The 22,721-nt window shown below is 60.6% G+C and overlaps 1 protein-coding gene across 2 annotated transcripts in view; it reads right to left on the bottom strand.

The window, feature by feature from the left end:
• COL5A1 (collagen type V alpha 1 chain) overlaps positions 1 to 22,721 on the bottom strand; it is a 163,963-nt gene that overhangs the window by 6,961 nt on the left and 134,281 nt on the right. The window contains exons 44-65 of one of the 2 annotated variants that reach the window (XM_007453087.1): positions 21,606 to 21,659; positions 20,477 to 20,530; positions 20,288 to 20,395; positions 19,371 to 19,424; positions 19,163 to 19,270; positions 17,869 to 17,922; positions 16,187 to 16,294; positions 15,521 to 15,574; positions 15,224 to 15,277; positions 14,314 to 14,367; positions 13,714 to 13,767; positions 12,830 to 12,937; positions 12,654 to 12,707; positions 12,509 to 12,562; positions 12,082 to 12,189; positions 10,872 to 10,925; positions 9,999 to 10,034; positions 9,553 to 9,606; positions 8,866 to 9,118; positions 7,637 to 7,749; positions 4,594 to 4,662; positions 804 to 1,037 (exon numbers count right to left, since the gene is read on the bottom strand). In XM_007453087.1, the coding sequence (XP_007453149.1) occupies positions 804 to 1,037; positions 4,594 to 4,662; positions 7,637 to 7,749; positions 8,866 to 9,118; positions 9,553 to 9,606; positions 9,999 to 10,034; positions 10,872 to 10,925; positions 12,082 to 12,189; positions 12,509 to 12,562; positions 12,654 to 12,707; positions 12,830 to 12,937; positions 13,714 to 13,767; positions 14,314 to 14,367; positions 15,224 to 15,277; positions 15,521 to 15,574; positions 16,187 to 16,294; positions 17,869 to 17,922; positions 19,163 to 19,270; positions 19,371 to 19,424; positions 20,288 to 20,395; positions 20,477 to 20,530; positions 21,606 to 21,659 (1,893 nt within the window). Of the gene's footprint in view, positions 1 to 803; positions 1,038 to 4,463; positions 4,533 to 4,593; positions 4,663 to 7,636; positions 7,750 to 8,865; positions 9,119 to 9,552; positions 9,607 to 9,998; positions 10,035 to 10,871; positions 10,926 to 12,081; positions 12,190 to 12,508; positions 12,563 to 12,653; positions 12,708 to 12,829; positions 12,938 to 13,713; positions 13,768 to 14,313; positions 14,368 to 15,223; positions 15,278 to 15,520; positions 15,575 to 16,186; positions 16,295 to 17,868; positions 17,923 to 19,162; positions 19,271 to 19,370; positions 19,425 to 20,287; positions 20,396 to 20,476; positions 20,531 to 21,605; positions 21,660 to 22,721 lie in introns of both variants that reach the window. The other variant, XM_007453088.1, reaches the window with a different exon arrangement.

Here is a 22,721-nt window from a genome sequence, read left to right as displayed (position 1 = left end):
GCTGACCCCCCCATCTCCAGTCCTGGAAAGGCCACAGGAGGGACATGACCGAGGGTTTCACCAGGACTGGGGCCCGTGCACGGCCCAGGACAGGAGGATGCAGCTCAGACCCGGGCTTCCCAGGGCAGACGCAGCCCCGGGAGGCACAGTCGAGGGGCTGACCCTGGCAAGCACAGGGGCCGGGGGCCAAAGAGTGAAGCAACCCCAGGCCTCACTGGCTTCTCGGGCCTGAGCAGAACGTCCTTCCCAGAGGGCGGCACGGGGTCCAGGGAGGTGACCCAGCGAGGGCTGGGGGTGTCACAAGGGTTGACACTGTCACCGCCCTCTGAGTCTGCAGGACACCTCCCAGCACGGCCACACTCCCAGGAGCAAACTCAGACTCAGCTCCGGCCATTCCCCCAAAAGTGGAGGCGTCTCAACTTCCGAATCAGACCAAGAACGCAGCCCCGGGAGGCACAGTCGAGGGGCTGACCCTGGCAAGCACAGGGGCCAGTCGAGGGGCTGACCCTGGCAAGCTCCAGGTCACACCAGGCACGGGATCAGGGACCCCAGTAGGCCTTTGCCATCAGGTCTCAGCGTGGCCTTCCCGACCCCAGCTCCAAGGGAAGGTCCCCACCGCTGGCCTGGGGATTCCACGTCCGCCAGCCACGGTCAGAGGCACTGTGCCTGGGCCCTCGCTGCGCACAGGGCCCGGCACATGGTAGGTGCCCGGGAAGCTCGTGGTGACCGAATGAACTGCGTGAGGCACTGACGGACGCCGTCCCCCATCCCCACCCCCAGGCACGGCTGCGGGCAACACTCACAGCGCAGCCGTCCACCAGGGCGCGAATGTAGGGGCTGTTATCGTAGGACATCTCCTCATCATTGGAGCCCAGGAAGCGCATGGCCTTGTCGTAGCTGCCCGTGGCGGCGTCCTGCCAGGCGACTGACTGGTAGCAGTTATAGGTGATGTTTTGGTGGGCGGAGGCGCTGAGCAGCCGCAGGAAGGTCATCTGGACCACACCCACGGGGTTGCCTTCAGTGTCCACATAGGAGAGCTGCAGGGGGACAAGAAGGGGCGCTCAGCAGGGAGGGGACCCAGGCTGCGCAGAGCCCCTCGTCCACACGGCCGGGGCTTCCAGAGCTTCAGCCACTCGCTGTCTCCTCTGGAGCGTGGGCCACGCCAAGAGCCCCACCTGGAGACCTGCTGCACGCCCGGGCCCCGGGCCCCGGGCCCCAGGCCAGCAGGCACTGGGCTCTCTGGGGGGTTCCCTGGAACACTGTGAACCATGCCTCATTCCTTTCAGGGACCTAGATAACCCGCCCACTCTACTTTACCTGGTTGGTCCCTACTCAGCCTCCAGGGTTCAGCTCATGTGCCTCTGCCTCCAGGAAGCCTGCCAGGGTTAGGTGCCCTCACCCACCTTGGCCCGGTTCAGTGTCCATCTTTCCTACTGGCTGTAACGCCCTCCACACCAGCACTGGACTCCCGTGTCAGAGGCACCTGGGGCCTGGTCTGCAGCCCTCCCTGGACCGTGAGTACCCTGAGGGCATGAGCTTGGCATGTACATCCCTGTCACTGTGCCCCGATGCCGGAGAAAAAAAGGTGCTCATTAGATCATGCTAATACATGAAAACCACTGGCTGATCTCTGTGACATACAAGGACCTGGCTGGGGCCATGAGAACTGGAGACAGGAAGGGCAGGTGGCTTCGGGGAGCAAGGGGCCTGAGGCATGGGGTCTTGGCCAGCAGACAGGAAGGCCGGCCTGTGAGAGGGTCACAGGACATACGGCCAAGAGCCAGAAGCCTGGAGGGACCAGGCACCATCGTGGAGGCACAGGGGAGAGGCCCTTCTTGCCCCTGCCCGGGCATGCGATCCAGTGGAAAGCAGAGTGGGCCGTGCTGTGGCCTGGGGTGGTCAGCCCACACTGAGTGGGCAGCCCGGGGCGCTCTGGTGGCAGGAGCCTCGCTGAAAGCCCCGCTCTCTGCCAGCAAACCCAGGGCAGCACCGGGAGACAGTGTTGGTTCTCCAGTGGCTTCTCAGCGTCGCAGGTCGGATGCACGCGGGGCTGAGAGCTCAGCCGGGCGCGGGCCAGTGCCAGGCGTCCCGAGAGACGGATCAGTTTCTGCGTCTTCTAAACTGCAGCTTTCTGAGCTGCTGGACACAGCAGGGGCAGGGACAGTCCTTAGCCCCTGGGACGAGGCGGGTCTCTCCTCTCCCTGAAGGCCCTCAGCGTGAGAGGCCAGGCTCTCCTCACACACCCAGCAGAGCAGGCTCGGCCCATCACGTCTCCCCGTCAGACGATGCACAGACAGACGTCAGGATCTGAGACCCGCGTTTCCCCTCCCTGCTCTGTCTCGGACCCTAGCCCCCAGCCTACCCTAAGAGAGCCGTCCTGAACACACGCGGGAGAATTTAAGCTGATATTGTGCACGTATGTATGTATGTATGTCTATATAGTTAGAGCTGAAGGCGGTGAGCCAGGCCTGGGATCCTGCCCTTGCCGCCGGAGCGGGGGGAGCGCAGAGCTGCTGGCCAGCTCCCCACACAGCCACCAGCCACCGACTTCCAGCCGGACCTTGAGGAGGGAGAGTGAATACCAACCGCAGTCTGGGCCATTAGCTGCTCCTCCTGGACGGAAGGCGACTGACTGGAGGAAGGACGCATGCGCAGAGAGAGGTGGGCAGTGCTGGACGCAGAAGGACCTGAAGCCCCCGGTGCCGGGCAGGTGGAGGACGACAGGCACGGCCAAGCCCCGCCCCACGATGGAGTCCCAGAGCCCCATCATGAGGCCCCGCCCTCCCGGGGGGATGCAGTTCTGCAGTGTCACCTTCACGTGGGGCGCCCAGGGCAGCAGGCCCAGAAAAGCACCTCTTTCTTCAGGGAGGGACCTGTATTTACGCCCTGTCCACTCTGATGGTCACAGGCTGCTAGAAATGATGCAGCAGGAAAATGCCAAAGACGAGCTGATGTTCCCCTAGACTGTCCCTTCACCTCCATCCTTGATCAAACTGTCTGCAAAACAGGACCCAAGCAGCAGAGGCAGGCTGTGGGCTGGCGGCTGAAAGTGGGTGTTCTCTACCCGCTTCCACAGAGCAACGGGGTGGGTGTGCGGGGCCCTGTCTGGAGGAGGCCACCAGCACGGCTGCAGAAAGGACCACGGCCCCGGCTCCTCCTGACTCCCGCGCCCACCCCCGCCCCCCTCTATCCACCCAGCTCAAGGGCCCCGGGCACTGCCTCCCCGAGTGGGCGCCCACTTCAGGTCCTTCTGCCTGCCAGTGGCTCCTTTCCGAGGACAGCACCGAGGAGGTGAAGGACAGGAGAAACAGCAGGAGAAAAAGGGGGCGAGGTGCTGGAGGTCCCCACACAGAGACGAGAGGAAGTCCCCAGACGTGGCAAGGTGAGCGCAAACCTTCTGGAAAGAGCCGCAGTGACTGGGAATCAAGGATACGGGCCGTGAGATATTAATGGAGCACAGAGCACCTCCAGACCTAGGAACGGGGGGTCCCCAAGTGCAGTGGGCAGAGGCCGCTGGAAGGCCCTACTCTGAGTCCTGGGGGAACGTGGCCCTGGGACCCCCCGGGGAGCCAACTGAGGGCAGAGGGTCGGGCCCAAAGTCGTGGACCCCAGAGCTGGCTTCTGAGTGAGGAGGACGTCCTTCAAGGATGGCCCAGGTGGGACACTAGCCGAAGAGTGAACGCAGGAAGCAAAGGGGGCTCTCGTGGCACCTGCAACGCGGCCACATCTGGAACCTAGTCCTTGAACTTGCCGGGAAGGGAGCACAGAACTCTGCACTTGATTCCGGAAACGGGCCCAAATCAAGAACTCCCGAGATGTTCGGGGAAAACACGCTGCCGCATGCAAGCAGTCGCTGGCCCCATATGATCGGGTCCAGATGGCCTCGGCCTCTATACCGGCTAGAAAAGCATCACATCCAGATCTTTAGAGGGATGTCAGTTGCCTTTCACCTCCAGGATGGCCTATTTAAGACTGGCTCCCCAGAAGTTAACACAGGGACCAGCATGGTCGTGTGCGATGCAGCAGGGAAGCCCAGGGTCCCGTCGGCAACCGGAATGGCCCCTCGGCCCCCAGCCACAGCAGGGGCAGGGAACAAGTAGGACGGATCCTGGAAAGAACTGGATGGTTTAACGGTCCAGGACCCACTTCATCCAAGCTGCCCGCTAGGACTTAGCAAAATAAACCCTCCACTCCTGGTGTCTCTGGTCTCAATTCCTGGCGGCACCCAGCTGGGGCTCTGAATGCCAGCTTCGTGTCCTCCACCTGAAGAGACAACCATCCAGCTGCTCCCGGCTATAGTGAACCCTCGTCAGGGTGGCAGGAGGGGCCGGCCTGAGTCTGGCGGTCATGGCCGTGGAGCAGTTTGGCCAAAGGGCAAGAGCGGGTGCGGCGCTGGGGGCGATTAGTCCCATGCAGAGCCGAGCCAGGCCGTGCCGCAAGCAGGCAGCCCCGCGGCCACTTACCAGGGACCCTCGCTTGTACTGACTGTACCAGGTAGAGGGCTGCTCTTTGGGCCAGCGGGCCATTTTACTCTGCAAGATACGAAACGGGTGGGTTTAACCGACACTGCACACAAGTCGGAGGCCGTCTTACCAGTTTGCCACGCTTGAATTCACTGAACCAGGAGCCCGGGTTTTCTTTGGGCCAAGAAGTGATTCTGGCCTAAACATCGAGGCGGGAGGTGGGGAGGGAGAGAAACAGAGAGAACGACAGTGTTACTTCCGCCTTCACGAGCAATGCTCCCACGTCCTGCAAACACGCGTTCTCCCCGCCCAAGCGGGCCTGCGTCCTGCCCTCACGGAGCTGCAAGGTGGCCTCCTGGGAGAAGATCCCTTAGGTGCACCTAACTCCCCCAGAGCTGGGCACTCGCTCCAGGATGGAGCCATGCCCGCGATGGGGACGGGGGAGCCCCGGTGCCTTCCAGGCGCGAGCACCTGCTTCACGTGCGGGGTCAGAAGAGCCTGCATCTGATCAGTTCTGTGTATCCGGCACCTAGGACAGAGCCTGGCACTTCGTGACTGCAGAAAAATGCTCGTGGAGTGAACTAATGAAGGGGGGAACGGGTGGATTCTCACTGATCTCGCCCAGATGACAACAGTAGTGATAATAAGACCATTTACTACTGATAGGCTGAGAGCAGACAGGTGGGCATTCCCTGATTGATCCCCTGATCTGGGGGCGTGGCTCCATCTCCAAGGCCTCTACCTGCAGACAGAATGGGCAGGAGACCCTACTGAGGTCCGGCTGGGTGTGAGGTGTGCGTGTGTGTTTCTGCATAGGATGTGTGCATACGTGGTGTGTGTGAGCGTGGTGTACGATGATGTGTGTGTAGCGTGTGTGCCGGGTGTGTGGTGGGGCTTTCTCTCTGGGGAGAGCGCCCAGAGGTCCAGCCTGTTCCCAGCTGTCCCTCTGGTGCTCTGCCTGGGCGCCAGGTCCCGTTCCCCATTCCCTGGCTTCTCCTCTGAGCTGGCCTCGTGCAGGGGAGCCTGAGAAGCGGCCCCACTGGAAGAAGAGCAAGCCCAGCCTGCCCCCCGCCCCTCGGGACTCTCCCCTCTGGTTCCAAACCTGCTGCTGTCAGCGCTGCACCCGAAAAGCACGAAGGCCGCCTCCTCCCGGAGCAGGACCAGAGGCGTGGGGGCAGGTGGGTGCCTCGCCCAGACTTCTGCCCTCCATCCCCAGCCCTTCCGCCACCAAGGGGGCCCTGCAACCCGGGACACCGGGCAGAATGCCTCAACCCGCCCGAGGCTCCCAGCCCGTGGGGCCCTGGCGGTCAGCACAGGCGCAGAGGAAAGGCAAGAAGCAGTGGGGGTCACTCAGCGCCCCAAGCCCACCGTCCGCCTGGCTCCAGCACCAGCGAGGGCTCCTGGGGGGCGTCCTACTGGTTCTCCAGCAGCGAGGCCGTTTGCAGAGGGCAGACAGCAACAAAAGATGTGAGCCAGCATTTTTCCACTTGAATTTCCTCCTGGGCCTCTGCCAGATGCAAGGGTCCTGAGGTTTGAATTTCCTTGTGAACCACAGGGGTCTTGTTGCCAGGAGTGTGGTTTCCCAAGGATTTAAAATCCCAGGTAGGGAGAGCGTGAACATGAAACAGGGGTCCCCAAGGCATCCACGTCAGTGCAGAGCGCCTGTTCCTGCCGGCCCACAGGAGTGCCGGAGCTCCCCTCGGTGACAGTGAGATTTAGGGACAGGGCACCTCTCCCTCCAGAGGTAGTGGCTCTGGGCGCTGAGGCAGCTGGGAAGCTGAGGACCACAGGTTGCCCGACTCCTGCTGTGCCCGACCCTGAACCTGCACAGGTACCACGGCTGCGGCTCCAGGAACCCACTGCCCTCAGTGTGCGGCACGGGATGGGGAGCCGTCTGGGCGGGACATTACAGAGGAGGGTCTGTCCAGGCAGATGCAAAGGGCACTGCAGACAGTCTCCGCCATCTTCCCAGGTAGAGACCTCGCCCCCCCTCCTCACCTGTCCTGGGCCACAGTGGGCCTGGCCTCCAACGCGTGCTTGAGAGAAAGCAGCACATGCCTGCCACACAGGCCTGTCCCTGCATGCCATCCACATGCCACCCACACGCCATCCACGTGCCATCCACATGCCACCCGCATGCCACCCACACGCCATCCGCACGCCACCCACATGCCATCCGCACGCCACCCACATGCCATCCACCAGCCATCCACACGCCATCCACATGACACCCACACGCCATCCACCAGCCATCCACACGCCATCCACCCGCCATCCACACACCACCCACGTGCCATCCACCCGCCACCCAAGTGCCACCCACACGCCATGTGCCACCCACACACCACCTGCACGCCATCCACATGCCACCCGCATGCCACCCACACGCCATCCACCAGCCATCCACACACCATCCGCATGCCATCCACACGCCATCCACACACCACCCACATGCCATCCACCAGCCATCCACACACCATCCACACTCCACCCACCAGCCATCCACACACCATCCACACGCCATCCACGTGCCATCCGCACGCCATCCACCAGCCACCCACATGCCACCGCACACCACCTGCACACCCATCCACACACACTGGTTCACACCCTTCGGCACATACAGAGACCCCACCACAGAGGCGAGGACGCTGAAAGACCACAGAGGTGACTCAGATCGACACCCTACAAAATCTCCATGGATCAGAACCTCGCTAAACAGACTGTAAGGGAACGCATGGCGCTCAGGAGTGACTACCCAGGAAGCTGACACTAAGAATTTCAGCAAACGCCAGCTCCTAAAAGACGCATTTGGGTCACTTTTGCTCCCAAAAGTCCTTCCATGGGTTTCAGTTGCTCTGAGGTCAGAACTGTAGGGTCATTTTAGGAAGGATTTGACCAACCAGTGGAGAAATCCCAGCCCCGGGCGTGGTAGGGGGAAGAGAGCCACGAGCCAACCACCCCTTCAACTTCCACAAATGAGGCTGCACTAAGCCCGTCCCCTTGCTAGAAATTTCTTCCTAAGGCAAATTCAAGTCTACTTCTGGAGGAAAAGCCTTGATTTTAGATCTGGCCAGTTTCTGGTTTTCATTCTTAAAGCTGCATGCACGTGAAATACCTGGAGCCCTGGCCCGGCCCCACCGGGAGAGGAGGCAATGGAAGCGGGTACTCACCCCCTCGGACTTCTTGTCGGGGAAGACGCACGTCGACCCCCCGGCTGTAAAGTTGCAGTAGACTTTGAAGGAGTCCCTGGAGCAGCCTTGGTTCGGATCCACCCAGTATTCACCTGGATCGAAGGGTTAGGGTTGGGGTTAGGGAGGGAGGCGGGTCGGGAGAGCTGCTCCCTGGACAGTTCCAGAAGCAGCTGCCACATCTCAGTCCAGCAGTGACAGCACACAGCCCAGGCATGTGCCTCAGCACAGCCCTTTCTGGGCTTTGCCCGATGGCATCCTGCTGTTCCTGCTGGGCCCACGGAGCGACAGGGACAGACTCATCACCAAGAGCACAGCTGGAGCGTGAGGCCCACAGGGTCCAAGCTCTAGGGACCCGGGAGGGTGGCTCTGCCTGCTGGCAGGTGGATGGGAACCCAGAGGTGCTCCAGAAAAACTCCTAGAAGTTCACGTACTTAGGATCAGAGTCAACTGGAACCACAAGCACCCCTTAAATCTTGCAGAAGAGTTCATCCTTCCCAGAGCAAGCCAGCGTGATCTTATTTTCTAGCAGGTAGGTAGCGCTTGGCTATTAATGGTGAGAACGGGACTGATTTGCACTTTTATCATATTCCGGAGTCCAAATAGTGCGTTCCCAAGTACAACATCAAACACCAGCACGAGGACTCTTATTAACACTGGCAGCAGCTGCGGCCAACATCACGTCAGGCCCAAAGCATTTCATACATTGTATGCACGTCCTCTGATAGGTACGTGTTTTAATTCCCATTTTGTAGATAGGGATCATGGGACTCGGGTAGAGCAGGTTACCTGCCAGACAGTGGCTAAGATTAGACTAGACCCCGGCTCTGCGTGACCTCACAGCCTTGACCTCTTTCCCCGGCCTCCCAGGACGGCTTCCCCTCCTACTATGATGCCTCGTCAGGTGACAAGGGGGGCTTGCATCCCCACTGCACAGACGGGGACCTGAGGCCGAGCGAGGTGCATGCCCGCCCAGGCCTGGGTCCCTCCCGCCACACCGGCTGCTTGACCTCTTTCCCCGGCCTCCCAGGACGGCTTCCCCTCCTACTATGATGCCTCGTCAGGTGACAAGGGGGGCTTGCATCCCCACTGCACAGACGGGGACCTGAGGCCGAGCGAGGTGCATGCCCGCCCAGGCCTGCCCCCCCCCCGCCACACCGGCTGCTCAGCCCCGACCCCTCCGCTTGCCCCTGGGCCCACGGTCGCCCTACCGTCGGGGAAGTCAGGGTGGCAGAGCTGAAGGTCTTTGCAGGTGCGCGCGGGGTTCTGCTGCGTGCCCAGGGGTCGCTTCATCTGCTCGATCTCCAGCTTCAGCGAGTTGAGGGAGCCGAAGATCTCCATGCCGTCTGCGTAGTCCATGTAGTTCTCACCCTCCCCTTCGTCCATCAGCTGGCTGGCGTCGATGTTCCGCCGGGTCCTGGACGCCTGGATCGGCAGGGGCTGGATGACCTCGCCGGGGGGCCCCTGGGTGTGGAAGAGAGACAGTGACGGGCGGGAAGAGGACGAGGCGGCCCCGGGTGGCGGCCGGGCCGGGACCGCCAGGGCCACAGACGCTGGCCCCTCCTGGTAGTACAGTCCTCTTCCCTCTTCTCTGTCTCTGGAACATTCCACACCCATTCCCTCGGGGCCCCGTCTAGGGCTGCCTGCTCCTGCCACACACATGCATGCACGCACGCGCGCGCGCACACACACACCCCTCCCCCTTCCTCTCGCCTCAGCCAGACTTCCGAGGAGGAGGCACCCTGGGCTGACCTGTGTCCTGAGGAAGGGGACAGGCCCCGCCCCACCACACACGTTTCCTAAGGTTTTGGGATTGAACCACACAAACAGCTATTCCACGATTCCCTCGGTGTTAGGAGAACCCCCGTCTGGCTCCCAAGTGCTCAAGGGCTACTCACCGGCAGGCCAGGGGGTCCTGGCTGGCCTGCCTCACCCTTCGGGCCAGTTGGACCCTGGGGAAAAAGAGAAGAGAACCAACCTTGGCCACTGAGGCCTGATGAGACCTGAGTCCCCCTTGAGGTCTAGAATGATCCCCGGAAACCCCGTGGAGAAGGTGGAAGGACAAACCTAACATGCTGGGGCCCCTTCCCAGTCCCAGATGTGAGAACTGGACGCCCCAAGGAGGGGACTTAGGGGGACAGAGCCCTTTCTGCAAGGCAGGGAGCCTCAGTCTGAGATGACTCAGGGTAGAGGTGAGCTCAGGGCAGCCCAGCCACAGAGGAGGGGTGTGAACGACCGGCCCCATGAGTCAAGGGGGAAGGGGGACCCCAGGGTGGTTCTCATCCAAGGGGATGCACATCCCTCCCCCGGGTGGCATGGGCCGGTCAGGGGCAACACCACTTACTGAGGATCCCTTAGCACCTTTTGGACCAGGAGGGCCCTGTGGAGAGAGGGGCAGAGCGTCAGCTGGTGGGCGGTCCCTTCCCCCCCGCCCCCCCGGCACCAGCCTGCTCTTCACGCCCTCCTTGCGCCCATGTCCCCCCTCCAAGAGTCTACGCTTGTACTTGCTTGACAGAGGAGGTGGGCGGGGGCAGGCGCTCACCCCCATGGAGGCCAGGAGGGTCCCGAGTGCCCCGGGTCAGCCTCCCACCCACCCCAGCAGGGAAATCACAGCTCAGGCAGCCAGAGGCCCTGACACAGAGCCGCTCCAGCCCTTGCAGCAGCCCACAGCAGGGGCCAGCATCGGACCAGCTGGGGCCACCTTGGGCCACGTGCACCCGGGCCCAGGTGGGGCTCGGAGGCTGACTGGTTTCGGGCGAGAAGAGACTCAAGGCCGGAGGATGTCTTTGCAGTCTTGGGTCTCCCAGCTGCACTGGGGGTCCCCAGGCCGGTGACTAGAAGACGGGACCCCAACTCCTCACATCCGGGCCAGGCTGGCCCTGCTCATGCCGACGGGGAGGGCGGGGGGCCAGCCACCGTCTTCGCCGCCCCCAAAGTGCCTACCGTGGACTGTCCACACGCCCTACAATGCCCGGAGACAGAGGCTCCCCGCTTCTACTCCCCAGCCTGAAACCAGAGCCCAGTGACCCCACTTCCTTGTTTCCACTGCTCGGAACGCGGATGTGAATTAATGAGATCGACCCGTGGTGCGGGGCACCAGGTCCACCTGGGCTGTGGCCCAACCCCAGGGGGTCCCATGACTTCCCTGTAACTCAGGCCCATCCCCCCACTCTCCCAGGACAACCCAGGGAGCCGCGCGCCCCTCCCAGATACGCACCGGCAAGCCAGGGGGCCCCGGGGGGCCAATCGGGCCTGAAGGACCAGTGATACCCTGAAACGAGCAGAAACGCAGTCATCAGTGTTCGGATCAGGGGGGAGCTTGTCCTGCAGCCACGCCCCTCGGTTCTCGTTGGCCTCTTCCCCCAACACGGGCCGGCCACGTGCGAGGGAAGCCCTCACTCCCTGCTGGGCCTGGCAGGGCCTGAACACCTGCTGTGAGGCTGGGCACCGCCGCGCTGCTGCCCGCAGGGCCGCGGGGAGGTGGCTGAGTGTGAACGCTTCCTTCTAATGTTCTAATGTGAACCGTCCCTGCCTGGTCCCCTCTGGCTGCTTTCCGCTCCCGAAGCAGGGGCCCCGGGGCAGGGGGCGGCAAGTGTCCTGGGGTCCTGTCTGTTCTGTCTGTCCATCCAGCCTCCCAGTGGCTTTTCCCGCACTCGGACTTTGCAGCCTCTGAGCCGACCCTCTCTCCAGGTCTCGGTGCCACACCGTGGACGAGGCTGGGTTGGGGGGACGCCACCCCACGAGCTTCCTCCCTGCCTCACGGCTCTGCCGCCTCCAGCTCTGTCTCGGGCGTCCCGTCCTCTTCCAGGTCAGGTGCAGGCCAAGGTGGGCAAAGCACAGGGGCACGTGTGAGCCTGTCACACCTGGCTTGGGAAGCGGTCATTCACAGGCTGGAGTGCGGCCCCGTGGCCCTGACATGGGGACGGGAAAGACCGGCCTGCCAGGTCCCCCCGCCCCCTGCCTCCACTCGCTCCCCGCCTCTCCTGGCCATGGAATCCACTACAAGAGGCTCCCAGGCGCAGGACAGGCGAAACTTGCAGGCTAAGGTTTCCTTGGCTGTGGTTTCCTGGGGGCTTCGAACTCCAATTAGCTACAGGGGTTCCCAGGGAAGTCTAGGGTCAGGTGTGTATAAACAGGGTCAAGGTGGGAGCAAGGATGTGGCTGAGCATCACCAGTGACCTCCTGGACAATTAGCTGGGTCAGAGGGTCTTGCACAGAGTGGGGGGAAATGACCTTCACTTCTGAGGTCACCAGGACCATGAGGGCTAATGAGGGCCCGGGCTGGGCTCCAGTTCTGCCCCAGGTTGCTGTCACCTGGGTGAGCCCGTGCCCTCAGCTGTCCCCATCTTGATTTGATGGACTTGGGGACGTCCTTCCGGCTCTAACGAACCTCGGGTCTTTGGACACAGAGCCAGCATCCCACGCACCTGTTCTCCCTTAGGGCCAGAGGAGCCCTGGGGGCCGGGGAGACCGCGGTCACCCTTTTCTCCCTGTTCGCCCGGAGGTCCGATGAGCCCGATCAAGCCTGGATGTCCCTGTGGGAAAATGAAGGGGCATTTGCGGTGGCAACACCTCACGTCCAGCCACGTGGGCCAGCTAGACGTGGCAGCACATCTTTGCCTTGGGGGCTGCCTGGAATGGACACAGGCCCAGGGCAGGTGCCGTCCACGGGGCCTCGCAGGCCCCCGACTGAGGGCAGGGTCCAGGTCTCCAAGTCCCATGGATCTGTTCTCTTTGTGTCCTCACGCTGAGCATGTGACAAATGTGGGGGAAGGGCAACACCTTGCTGGGTTTGAACCACGGGAACTCGAGGGGCCTGAGTTTCAAACACAGTCACCTGGAGCCGCATCTCACCTTTTCCCCTTTGGGTCCAGAGTCTCCTTTGAGGCCAGGGAGTCCTGGGGGACCCTGTGGGGGAGGCAGAGGGATCAGAATTCTCGTTCCCAATCCCGCCCTCTGCCACCACCGGGGGCTCCTCGGGAGCATATCCGTGACTCACCATGGGGCCGGGGGGGCCATCGGGGCCTGGGGCTCCTGGGAGACCTTGCTCACCCTGAAACACAGTTGACCCTCCGTGTGAGCCCTGCCCTGGCCATCCCCGTTCCCATCCCCACCCCTGCTCCCCTCCCTCTGTAGCCGCGCCCACCCCCCCAGGCCTTCCCGGGGACCACTCACCACAGGGCCAGGGATCCCTCGCAGGCCATCGGGCCCGGGCTTCCCAGGGGCCCCCTGGGGGCCAATGGGGCCAGTCTTCCCAGGAGGGCCTTCCAAGCCGGCTTCTCCCTGCAGGGCACCAAGGAGGACACGGTGGGACCCCAATGCTTGAGGCTCTGGTCACCCCAGCCCAGAACCACTGCTCAGAAATCCCCAGGAGCCTTGGAGAGAACCCCAGATGCCCCCAGATATCCAGAGGCTGCCCCCGATTCTCCACATTCCTTATCAAGGCCGCCCTGCCCAATCCTCCATCCACCAATGTCCACCGTCAACTGTGCTCCCAGCCTCCCAGCTGTCATGGCCAAAATGGCAGTTACGGCTGGCGCGGAACTCCTGGTGGGCACGGCCGCCATGTCCTGAGCAGACGTGGGGCTGGACGAGTTCCATCACTGTCTCAGGCAATGCCGGAGCACCTCCAAGAAGAGGCCCCGCCCAGCACCTCCCGGGGCGGGGGAGTGGCCTTGAGGGCTCTGGGCACAGGGCTGCACCCTAACCTCACCGCATGGGCACCCCACCCTCTCCTCAGCCCTGACGTGGGCACCGTCACCATCTCTGCATCGCAGGCAAGGCAGCTGAGGCCTGGCCGGGTCAACGCCAGGCCCGAGGGCACCCAGCACTGGCCTCCCCCCTCAGGCTGGCGGGGCAGACAGAATGTGACAGCAGAGTCGGGGACCCCGGACCCAGAGGCGCAGCCAGCCCGCCTCCCTCTGAGCCCGACCTGCCCCTCTCCGCACGTTCACATATGTGTCCAGTCCCCACCCTTGCAGCCACCGTGCCCTCGGCACGCTCTGTAAGGTCTATGCATGGTCACGGTCGTGACCACGGCCGGGCTGAAAAGCACTTACCTTAGCTCCTTTCTCTCCCTGCCTGCCTTCGGGACCTATGGGGCCGGGGGGACCCTGGAAGGAGCAAGAGAGCGACACGTGAGACAAGTGGGTCCGCAGAAGCTCAGTGAGGAGCTGAGAAGGGGCCGTGGAGGTCACTCCCAGGCCCTTAGCACGAGGCCCAGGGCCTCCACGTCCAGAAAAGGCCCCTGGTCGGGCTGCGCAGAGGGCACTCCAGCAGCCTCCTTTCCTGGCTGCACACCAAGCGGCCAAGTTTACTGCAGCCCCAGAGAAAGACTGGATTATTCAGCTAGCTTGTTCTGACTTTTCCAAAGGTCTGACCCAGGGGAAAAGCAGTTTTTTCAGCTCCATGGGTGTTTTTCTCCCACGAAGGCTGTTACTGATGGCGTCAGCAGTGGGCTCATCTGAAATGGAGCGGAGCATCGACCTAGTGGGTCTGAGATTTGATGATGAGGCAGGAAGCTGAGCAGGGAATGCACTTCAAACAGAAGCACTTTCCTCCTCGAGCTGCCTAGGGCCCCAGGGTCCAAGCCGGGGCGGGGGAAGGGCACACTTCATTCAGGAGGTTGACGGGCAAGGGCGCCTTGCAGCATCACTCACCCTTTTTCCTGGAGGCCCAGATGGACCTGGTTCACCAGTAGGGCCCGGGGATCCCTGGTGTCAGAGAGAGAGAACAGAGCATTTAGGAAAATCAGGGACAGTTAAGCTAAGACGTGGCAGGGCTGGGTGGGTCTGAGGCTAAGAAAAACGCAGAGTTTTCAGTCTGATTTGTCCTCGGCCAGCCCTGAAACTGCCTGTCTCTCCTTTTTCAGAATTAGCCCTAAGTGGAGGTGGTCCTGGAATCCTCTGCTCTGACCTCTACACTCAGCCCGTGGGCTGCAGCGGCGTAGGGGACCCGCCTGCCACCTGCAGTTCTGCTACATTTGGGGAACGTTCCCACCACGCCTGCCAGCACCCCTTCTGCAGAAGTGGATCCCGAGGCACAGGGAGGGCAGGTGTTGTCCTGGCTCACCAGCTAGGAAGCGGTCGAACAGCAGTCATCTCTCCAGGGGAACTGGCCCCAGAGCCGGTGTCCCTAAGCTTTCTAAACTTGAAGGAACGTTTCAAAAAACTTGACATCAGGTGAGAGGCAACGTCTAATGTGAGCTCAGCTCCAGGGGCTGATGTGGAGAGAGTCTTTTGAGGAGAGCATCTGACTCCAATCGGGCAGAAACAGGTAATCCTGACGTTCCGGGGGGCACTTCTGGGGGGGGGTGGTTGAGGACGCCGGGCTCTGTGTGCAGAACCACTGTTGGGACTGTGTGTGCGTTTCCCCTTCTGGGAGGAGGGTCCCCAGCTTTCAAGGTTCCTCAGAGGGAGCTCTCGGCCCCCTGTGGTGGTTGAATCACTAGTCTAAGGTAACTGGGTGTAGGTTTTTCTCAGAAATGAACAAAGCAAGTTGTAAACCCCAAGCCCTGATACCTCCCCGAGGAGCTGCGTCAGGGTCCTTAGAGGTCCTGGGCGGACTCACCGTTTGTCCCGATTCACCGTCATCTCCTTTGTCACCAGGGGGACCGTCTTGACCCTGTGGGGCCAAAAGCAAGCTCATTCTGCCTCCTGGATGGCACCCGAGTTCAGGCACCAACACACAACGCGTCCCCAGTCCTCACCCCAAAATTAAATTCCATCCCAGAGGAGCCGGCGCCTAGGGCGCTCAGAAGTGGGAAAGGAGAATCCTAACAGACAGAACCAGAAAGGAAAAAATGGGGCCAGCAAGGCGGGTCATGGGCAGTGGGGACCCAGGGGCTCTGCCACCTCGAGCACCTACCGCAGGGCCAGGCTCTCCGGGGGGACCGGGATCTCCAGGAAAACCGACCGGGCCCTGAAACAGAGGAAGAGAGGCATTGGGCCCCTCAGCAACCCGGCCTGGAGCGCGCTGCCCTGCGTGGCTGCATCCAGCCTGCCGCCCTGCGCCGTCCAGCCCCAGAGCATCCCACTAGCTCTGACACCTCGGTGCCCTTCACAGCAAGAAGGCCTTTCCAGAACATCCTCTCACGTGAGCCACACAAGCCTGAAAGCGAGCAGTGCGGGCCAGCCCTCTCGATTTCTGTAGGCCCTCAAAGGGCAGGCTCTTGCCCACACTCTTGTTCCTGGAGCCCCCGGCTGGCACTGGAAGCTGGACCTTTAACCCCTAGAAGGCGCTGCTCTGCAGACCCTCCTGATGCAAAGCTGGGGCGGGCTGCAGGAGGGGAGAGGGGCCACACAGACCCTGCTCCATCCAGAAAGCTGCCTGGTCCACAGACATGGCCCCCGAGGTGTCCCCCTCGCCCCATGTCTCCCCTCTCCCACCTCCACTGTTTTGGTTCAGGAGCTGGTGTGGAAACCTCTACACCTTAGGAAATCACCCCAAGACCAGCGATGGTCAGGCAGCCTCAGCGCACTGCCCGTGAGTGAGGATGATCTAGGGCCCCCCTGGCATCTCCCAGGTACTCACGGGGCTGCCTTTGGGACCGTCGTCTCCGGGAGGGCCCTTGGGTCCAGGGGGTCCAGCAGCACCTGAAGGGCCCGACTCACCCTTCTCCCCCCTTTCGCCTTTGGGTCCCTGCGGGGAAAGGCGGACACCATGTTCCCAGAGCCAGCCTTGCGGCTGCCTCGAGCAAGAAGCTGGCTGGAGGTGTGCTCCTCACGGGCACCGGGTGGGAAGGGAGCACCTGCCTGTGGCCGGGCCTTGGCCCCTGTGGGTGCCAGCGGCTTCCCGAGCTCCGCCAACCCTCAGCAGCTCCCTGCGGGAGTCTGGCTCCCCTGGGGCCGTGAGGGGGCCCGAGTAGCCCACTGGCTTCCCAGGGCCTCTGAGGCCGACACCCGGCTTCTAGGTGGGCAGGGTTGACTCCTGACGAGACAGCAGGCAGCGTGGACCCCGAGGGGCTGCAGGGACCCAGGCCGCCCACCCACTCAGTGGTCCTCAGGTGGAGGGAGCCCAGGAGACCTCTGTCCACCAGCCGTCTCCTGGGCCGGAGGGCCGTCCTCAGGGGGGCCTCAAGAGACGGCTCATCCGACCTGCGAAGGTCTGCATGTTCCAGGTCTGGGCTGACCAGGTGACAGCGATGGGCCCCACATTTATGGAAGCCAGTGAGAGGGTCCTGGAGCACCATGGACGGCTGTCCTGGGCGTCCATCACTACCGTCTACGCACACACGCGGACATACGCACGCACGCTCTGGACGGCTGTCCTGGGCGTCCATCACTACCGCCTACACACGCACGCGGACACACACGTGCACGCACACACGCTCAGGACGGCTGTCCTGGGCGTCCATCACTACCGTCTACGCACACACGCGGACATACGCACGCACGCTCTGGACGGCTGTCCTGGGCGTCCATCACTACCGCCTACACACGCACGCGGACACACACGTGCACGCACACACGCTCCGGACGGCTGTCCTGGGCGTCCATCACTACCGTCTATGCACACACGCGGACACACACACGCACGCACACACGCTCTGGACGGCTGTCCTGGGCGTCCATCACTACCGCCTACGCACACACGCGGACACACACATGCACGCACACACGCTCCGGACGGCTGTCCTGGGCGTCCATCACTACCATCTAAGCACACACGCGGACACACACACGCACGCACACACGCTCCGGACGGCTGTCCTGGGCGTCCATCACTACCGTCTAAGCACACACGCGGACACACACACGCACGCACACACGCTCCGGACGGCTGTCCTGGGCGTCCATCACTACCGTCTATGCACACACGCGGACACACACACGCACGCACACACGCTCAGGACGGCTGTCCTGGGCGTCCATCACTACCGTCTACGCACACACGCAGACATACGCACGCACACTCTGGACGGCTGTCCTGGGCGTCCATCACTACCGTCTACGCACACACGCGGACATACGCACGCACGCTCTGGACGGCTGTCCTGGGCGTCCATCACTACCGCCTACACACGCACGCGGACACACACGTGCACGCACACACGCTCACTTGCCATGGCACTTCTGCTCTTTTCCAGCAAGACGGTGAGGTAGGCACAAGAGGAGACATGACTCCCATCTCTGCCAACTGAGGCAGAGCAGGAGCCTCCCACCCAGGACCCAACCACGCCGCATCCCCTCCTCCCCCAAAGCCCACCCACTCACCGGGGGGCCCCCTTCGCCGGGAAGGCCAGGCTCTCCAGCTTCGCCGGGCTCACCCTAAGGAGGAAACATGATGTGATTACAGCAGCGATGAGAACAGTGGTTCCAGCGTCAGGCATTTAGCGAGTCGTCCCTGACATTGGGCTCGGGGTGGGGGGTGGTTAGGGGGCCGGGGGTGAGACGCGGTCACTGTCCTCTGACGGCTCCCAAGACTGGAGGAGAGACAGGTGAGGGACCCAGGGATAAAGCGGTGACAGTGACATACACAGGCATGTGACGCACGCAGAGTGGGCGCGGAGGGTACGTGGGGGCATTAAAGATGGCTTTCCCCAGGAAGGGATGCTGCGGGTGAGTTTTGGAGGACGATTGAGAGAAACCAGGTGAAAGGAGGAGGGGGACAGCTAGGCAGACGTGGACAGAAAACAGCACAACATCCTCCGTTTGCTGGCAGGTGGGACAGAGCAGGAAGGGCTAGAGTGGTGGCAGCCGAAGCTGGGACGTGCCCTATGGCGGGTGGGGAGGGCACGGGGAGAGCGTGCTGCTCTGAGCAGAGGTCGCACACCATTCGTTGGTGGTCTCAGCAGGTATGTTTCTCTGTGATTTTCCTATCGTAAAAAATGAGCAGCGATGGGAGACTTCTTTCAACTGAATGGCCTGATGTCAGAAAAAAAGTTCTGGAATGGTGTGAAAGGAGTGCAAACACAGGGGAGCACATCCATCACCATCCTTTTACCCCCAAGGAACTGGGATAAGTGCTTTAAAAGTAGTGCAAACTCCTGGGCCCAGGTGGAGTCAGACTCTGGTACTGTCTCGCCCGCTGCACGCAAATAAGGCATGTACACACGTGTGCACGTACATATGTCCAATGTGCTCGCATCATCTCCAGGGCCCAAGCCCTAACATTAACCAGATCAGATGAAGAGGACCCGGGGCTATGAGAAAACAGGATTTGACAGAAACGGGAGTTGAAAAGGTAGCAACTACCCACTTCAAGGAATAGATAACTATGTCTATCAGAGCCAAATCTCAGAGGAGGAGGTGGCGGGGCCTTTGCTGGTGGCTGTTATCATCTGGAAAATCTCCTGCGTAAGGGCAGGGCTCCCAGGTCCACTGCACACATCTTCTAAGTTTCAAAATGCATCGGACAGGAATGGCCCAGCAGCGCACCTGGACATCTCCGTGTACGCGGTGGACACATACACATGGGTACATGCACGTGTACACGCACACGCGTGCGCGCGCGCACACACACACGCTCGCACGTCATACACCGGGACAGTGATGGGGCGTGAATCACCTTCTCTCCCACTGCACCAGGATTGCCTATTCCACCCGGGGGGCCTTGCGGTCCGTCAGCACCTGGAGCTCCGGAGGGTCCTCGGGGGCCGGGGGGACCTGGGGGACCCTGGGAGAAGAAAAGCCATTGAGCCCAGAGAAAACACAAACGTCTACCAAAACAGCAACCAGCCACCATGGCCAGGTCTCCACAAGCCGGTGCCACTCACCATCTGACCCACATCTCCCGTCTCGCCCTTCTCTCCTGGAGGTCCCGGCAGACCCTGAGAACAGGAATCCATCAGAAACTCGGCACATGGGCGTGGCTCCATCCCCCCAACACACAACTTTCACCACCTCCCCAGCAAGACCCCAAGCCGAGCATTCAAAAGCCTCAGGAATGTGCTTTTCAACATACAGCTTACATATGAGCACGTCCCCAAAACCCCAAGTTTCAGAATTTGCGCAAGGAAGGAATTAGAGAAATATGCAAAGATTTATTGACAAGGTGCTTATTGAAAGTGTCCCAGAAAACAATAAACCCTAATGAGCCACCAGCAGGGAAATGTTTGAATCAATTATGTCACCACCATATGCTGGGACACAAGGCAGTGACTGAGAGTCACGTCTTCAAAAATAAATAAAAAGTGATGTGTTCCAAGAATGTTGAATGACATTTGACGCGACGTGTAATATAAAAGGAAGTGGGAAAAGCTGGATCCAAACACTCTATACATGCAGCACGAGTCGCAGTTTGCAAAAACCAAATAGAATTATGCATGTGCGTGCGTGTGTGTGTGTGTGTGTGTGAGCAGAGGCGTTTAGGAGGTGTGGAAAGGCACCACCACGTGCTGAGAAGCCATTTTCGTTTTTCTAACAGTTTATCTGTAGTTTCCAACATTTCTACAATGAGCAAATTCACAAATGTCACCGGTTAAGAGAAGTGAATATGGGTGTGTCTGGAATTCTGAGAATTCACAGCACGTCATGTATGGAGAAGCCCCTGAAGCCTTGCCTTAGCTTTCAGAAGACAGGAGGGAGGTGACAGGAGGGCGGGGCAGGGCAGGGGAGGGGAGGGGAAGGCGTCACAAAGATGCAGGAATCAGCTGACGTGGACCCCCAGCCATTGTGCAAACTCTGTTGTTACCTGCAGCCCCACGGGTCCCGGGGGACCGGGAAAACCTCTTGGACCTTCATCACCTTTCTGCCCAAAAAGGCCCTGCTGGCCACGAGGACCTGGCTCGCCGTCAGCTCCCTACAGGGAGATCGTTGAGCATGGTGAGGGCCAGGCACGGGGCCACATCAGCTCGAGGGGTGGGGACTCTCGGATACTCACAGAGGGGCCTGGCTGTCCAATGGGTCCTTGAGGTCCTGTGGGCCCAGGTGGACCCTGTGGGGAAGAGATAGAGAGAGTTGTTTCCTGAGTCACAGCTGAGGCCGAGGGAGAAAGGCCAGCGCACGCAGGGGCCCTGCAGCCAAGGTCATCGGGGCTGCACCCACGCTTGGCCGTCCTGGGCCAGGCTGCCGGCTCTGGAATGCGTGATGCTCTCTGTTCAACCCTGAGCATGTGCTGTCAGGGGCAGGGGGACAGCCACACTGATGTCCTGCCAGAGGCCACCGTGCGTCATCTCGGCCCCCACCACACACCCATGACACAGGCCCCAGAGGCCCTGTTTCAAAACGAGGCCCGAGATCACGTGGCTCATCCGCGGCCGAGCGAGGGACTGATTCCAAAGTCCACACCTGGCAGCACGATGCCTGCCCCCAAGCGTGTCCCCAAGCACATTTCACTGTTGGCACAGGGAGAGCGTGAGAGAGGCCAGCATGCTGTCGCTGTCCGGGGGAGCCTGACTGGCCCCGGGTTAACAGGGACGTGGTCACTGTCTGCCTGGGAACAGACACGCCTGGCGAAAGGGTCCACAGTGCAGGCCTCCTTCCATGGCCACCGGGCGGAGCTGCCAGCCAAGTGACAGGGTGTTTGCAAGAACGCACCAGTATTTCTAAAGCAGAATTTTTTTTTTAAGGGAAAATTAAGAGGCATTTGGTCAGGGTGCTGCCTCTGTTGGAATATCCTGCAGCCCTCAGCATCGGACGGCGGTGATTATGTCTGTGGGACCGAAAACCTCAAGGACAAAAGCGCTGAATCTGCCTTACTTCACAAAACCCGTGAGTGCTTTCTGCTCATCTGTCAACAGGGATTCTCTTACAGATACATGTTACATGCATACATGTGCACCTAACACATACCTGTGCATGCACACACGCATGTAGGCGCACGCACACATACAAGATTTCAACAGGGAAGGAAAGCCCAAAGCCCAGCTCTGTCCCCTCAGTTACCGGTGTGAGTGTTGTTATATTATAATGGTTGTTCATGTCTGTGATGAGTGTGTGCCACACCGAGCACATAGCCCTGTGCCGTGGCTCCATTGGTGGCCCTGCATGTGGCTCGTGTGGCCTCTTACCTGTTCGCCTTTGTCTCCCTTGCTCCCCTTCTGTCCCGGTTCCCCGATCTCCCCCTGTGGGAACATGTGAAAGACCCATCAGATGGTCCAATAATCATTTGCACGACATCTGCCCCCCTTAATTAATTTTTCTTGGAGAGTAAGAATGATCTCCTCTCCAGGAGGCCCTATAACTTTCCTAAGAAGAAACGTTTCCATATATTAATTTGATTTCTTTTTTAATAAGAGAATTAAAAGGGATGAGGCCTTGATCTTACGCTTTGCAGGACTGTACCAGATTTGAAAGTGTGATAAAAAATCGTAATGGAAATATTTACTTTGTCAAGTTGGATGACATGACAGTATAATAAAGACAACTCAATAACTACGCTTCCAAAGTTATTAAAATCTCTCCAGTGTTTCTGCTGTGCAGGGTTGTCTCCCACCCTGAGAGGCAAGGCATCATCGCTGCAGAGGTGACAAAATCGGAAATGCCACCGGAAAGTTCTCATAAACAGAAAGTTAAACCGAAGAGATAAATTTCACTGTCTTCATTAGATGGAGGATAAAATACAAGCTACGGCAGTAACAGCGTCAGGATTAGAAAGCACGTTCTTAATGGAAGGGGGCCTTGATCATTGAAGTGGAGACATTTAAAAATAGACATTGAGTAAAACCTCATTAAATCAGGCCCCACAGATTTAGAATTTGAAATGATTGAGAGCATTTCCCTGTGCTCTGGCTGCTTCAGCAAATGTCTTTGGCAACAACAAAACTATACAAGAGAAAAGCAGCGTCTAAGTCCCCTCAAGCATGTCAGAGATCTCATTTATTACCATTATTTGTGAGCTATTCCAAAATCATCCACTAACGCCAAGAACGTCGGATGGCAGCATGGGGTCCCTCTGTCGCCAGAGCCCCTACATCGCCTGCATCCCTTGGTTTAAAAGGAACCCCCACCCCGGGCTTCCCTGGTGGTGCAGTGGTTGAGGGTCCGCCTGCCGATGCAGGGGACGCGGGTTCGTGCCCCGGTCCGGGAAGATCCCACATGCCACGGAGCGGCTGGGCCCGTGAGCCATGGCTGCTGAGCCTGCGCGTCCGGAGCCTGTGCTCCGCGACGGGAGAGGCCACAACAGG

Source organism: Lipotes vexillifer, unplaced genomic scaffold, assembly GCF_000442215.2.
Source record: "Lipotes vexillifer unplaced genomic scaffold, Lipotes_vexillifer_v1.1 scaffold149, whole genome shotgun sequence".
NCBI classification, from domain to species: domain Eukaryota; kingdom Metazoa; phylum Chordata; class Mammalia; order Artiodactyla; family Lipotidae; genus Lipotes; species Lipotes vexillifer.
Note: the sequence above shows the minus strand (reverse complement) of the source record. Positions and strands in the feature narration are given on the sequence as shown.